Source organism: Oncorhynchus tshawytscha, linkage group LG14, assembly GCF_018296145.1.
Source record: "Oncorhynchus tshawytscha isolate Ot180627B linkage group LG14, Otsh_v2.0, whole genome shotgun sequence".
NCBI classification, from domain to species: Eukaryota; Metazoa; Chordata; class Actinopteri; order Salmoniformes; family Salmonidae; genus Oncorhynchus; species Oncorhynchus tshawytscha.
This window is the reverse complement of record NC_056442.1, coordinates 5542956-5545455: the sequence shown is the minus strand read 5'-3', so window position 1 is coordinate 5545455 and position 2500 is coordinate 5542956. Positions and strand designations below refer to the sequence as shown.

Below are 2500 nucleotides of genomic sequence, written 5' to 3'. Positions count from 1 at the left end.
CCAAGATGCTGAATGAAGCTCTGAGATGGATAGCAGCCATACAGGCAGTGATAGACAGCAAGACACCCATAGAAACACCGACACTACAGCTCATCAGAGATATCAAGGACAGCAGTCTGAACCCTGAGGCAGTGGAGCAGACCTACAGGAGGAATCCCATCCTCAGATACACTCAGCACCCTCTACACTCCCCCCTACTGCCACTACCCTACGGAGAAGTCAGTAAGTAGAGTGGACCGTCACAATACAGCCTGCATCATAAACCTGGTACTGTCACTTCCTGGTAATCCTCCTGATACTGTCACTTCCTGGTAATCCTCCTTGTACTGTCACTGACTTGAACATGAATGGATTTGACAATAACTTTTCTTTCCTTCTCTCCCCCTCCTCCCTCCTTTCCTTCTCTTCCCCTCCTCCCTCCTTTCCTTCTCTCCCCCTCCTCCCTCCTTTCCTTCTCTCCCCCTCCTCCCTCCTTTCCTTCTCTCCCCCCTCCTCCCTCCTTTCCTTCTCTCCCCCTCCTCCCTCCTTTCCTTCTCTCCCCCTCCTCCCTCCTTTCCTTCTCTCCCCCTCCTCCTTCCTCCTTTCCTCTCTCCCTCTCCTCCCTCCATCCCTTCCTCTCCTCTTCTCTCCCCTCCTTTCCTCTCCCCCTCTCCCACCCCTCCTCTCCCCTCCAGTCCAGAGACAGCAGGGCTATGCCAGTCTTCAGGATGAAGCGATCCGAGTGTTTAACTCTCTTCAGGAGATGGAGACTCTGGCAGACCCTGTTCCTATCATACGGGGGGTACTGCAGACCTGTCAGGACCTGAGACCTCTCCGAGACGAGGTACACACACATGGGCACACACATCATATGAGCACATACACTCTTAGAAAAAAAGGTGCTATCTAGAACCTAAAAGGGTTCGTTGGGTGTCAGGTAGAGCCCTCTCCACATGGAACCCAAAATGGTTCTACCTGGAACCAAAAAGGGTTATCTTATGGGGACAGCTGAAGAACGCTTTTGGAACCCTCTTTTCTAAGATTGTATACTTGGGCACATACAGGCACACACACACACACACACACACACACACACACACACATACAGGTACACATTCAGGCACACACACACACACACACACACACACACATACAGGCACACATACAGGCACACACACACACACACACACACATACAGGCACACATACACACACACACACACACACACACACACACACACACACACACACACACACACACACACACACACACACATACAGGCACACATACAGGCACACACACACACACACATACACACACATACAGGCACACACATACACACACACACATACATACACAGGCGGATACACATACACTGTCTTTCCGCTCTCTCCAGGTATACTGTCAGGTGATCAAGCAGACCAATCACGTACCTCAGCCCAATCAGCCCAATCAGCGGGCTCATTGGCACCTCCTCACCTGTATGAGCTGTACCTTCCTCCCAAGCCGGACCATCCTCAGATACCTGCGCTTCCACCTCAAAAGGTGTGTGTGTGTGTGTGTGTGTGTGTGTGTGTGTGTGTGTGTGTGTGCGTGCGTGCGTGCGCGTGCGCGTGCATGTGTGTGTCTATTCCCAAGAGGTGAGTGCATGTCCCAGGTGTTAGGTTTTAAATAAACCAAGTAAAAACTAACAGACAACTTGGAAAAGCTCAAACCAAGTTTATTCACCTAATGGGTCAAACAGCTGTCAAACAATAACAATAACATGTTCTGACAGAACGTAAACGTTCTGCCTTCCCCTCTCTCCTTCACTACCATGAACAAGGATATTTCATAGACTTCAAGTTTAGAAGTCAGAACCCATCACAGGTATAGAGATGTTTTATTAGTGTGTGTGTGTGTATCATGACTGTCTCTGTGTGTGTTCTCCCAGGGTGCGAGAGCATTTCCCCAACACAGAGATTGAGCGTTATTCTGCTTTTATCAATGAGTCTCTGAAGAAGACCAAGACCAGGGACTTTATTCCGTCTCAGGAGGAGATCGTGGCCCTACTGGTGAGGCAGGAGATGACAACTACAGTCTACTGCCATGGAGGAGGCTCCTGCAAGATCTCCATCAATTCACACACCACCGCTGGAGAGGTACACACACACACACATATACTGCCAGACATACACTGACTGTACAAAACATTAAGAACACCTGCTCTTTGCATGACATAGACTGACCAGGTGACAGCTATGATCCCTTATTGATGTCACTTGTTAAATCCACTTCAATCAGTGTACATGAAGGGGAGGAGACAGGTTAAGGAAGGATTTTTAAGCCTTTAATTGAGACATGGATTGTGTATGTGTGCCATTCAGAGGGTGAATGGGCAAGGCAAAATATTTAAGTGCCTTTGAATGGGGTACGGTAGTAGGTGGCAGGCGCACCGGTTTTTGTCAAGAACTGCAACGCTGCTGTGTTTTTCACACTCAACAGTTTTTTTATGTGTATCAAGAATGGTCCACCACCCAAA

General features: G+C 49.0%; 1 protein-coding gene across 2 annotated transcripts in view; it reads left to right on the top strand.

Moving 5' to 3' along the window:
- LOC112241095 (unconventional myosin-X) overlaps positions 1–2500 on the top strand; it is a 69879-nt gene that overhangs the window by 63610 nt on the left and 3769 nt on the right. For both annotated transcript variants that reach the window (XM_042296935.1, XM_042296934.1), the window contains exons 31-34: positions 1–222; positions 675–823; positions 1376–1524; positions 1913–2120. The exon at positions 1–222 is cut by the window's left edge and continues 51 nt beyond it. In XM_042296935.1, coding sequence (XP_042152869.1) covers positions 1–222; positions 675–823; positions 1376–1524; positions 1913–2120 — 728 coding nt within the window. The remainder of the gene's footprint in view (positions 223–674; positions 824–1375; positions 1525–1912; positions 2121–2500) is intronic.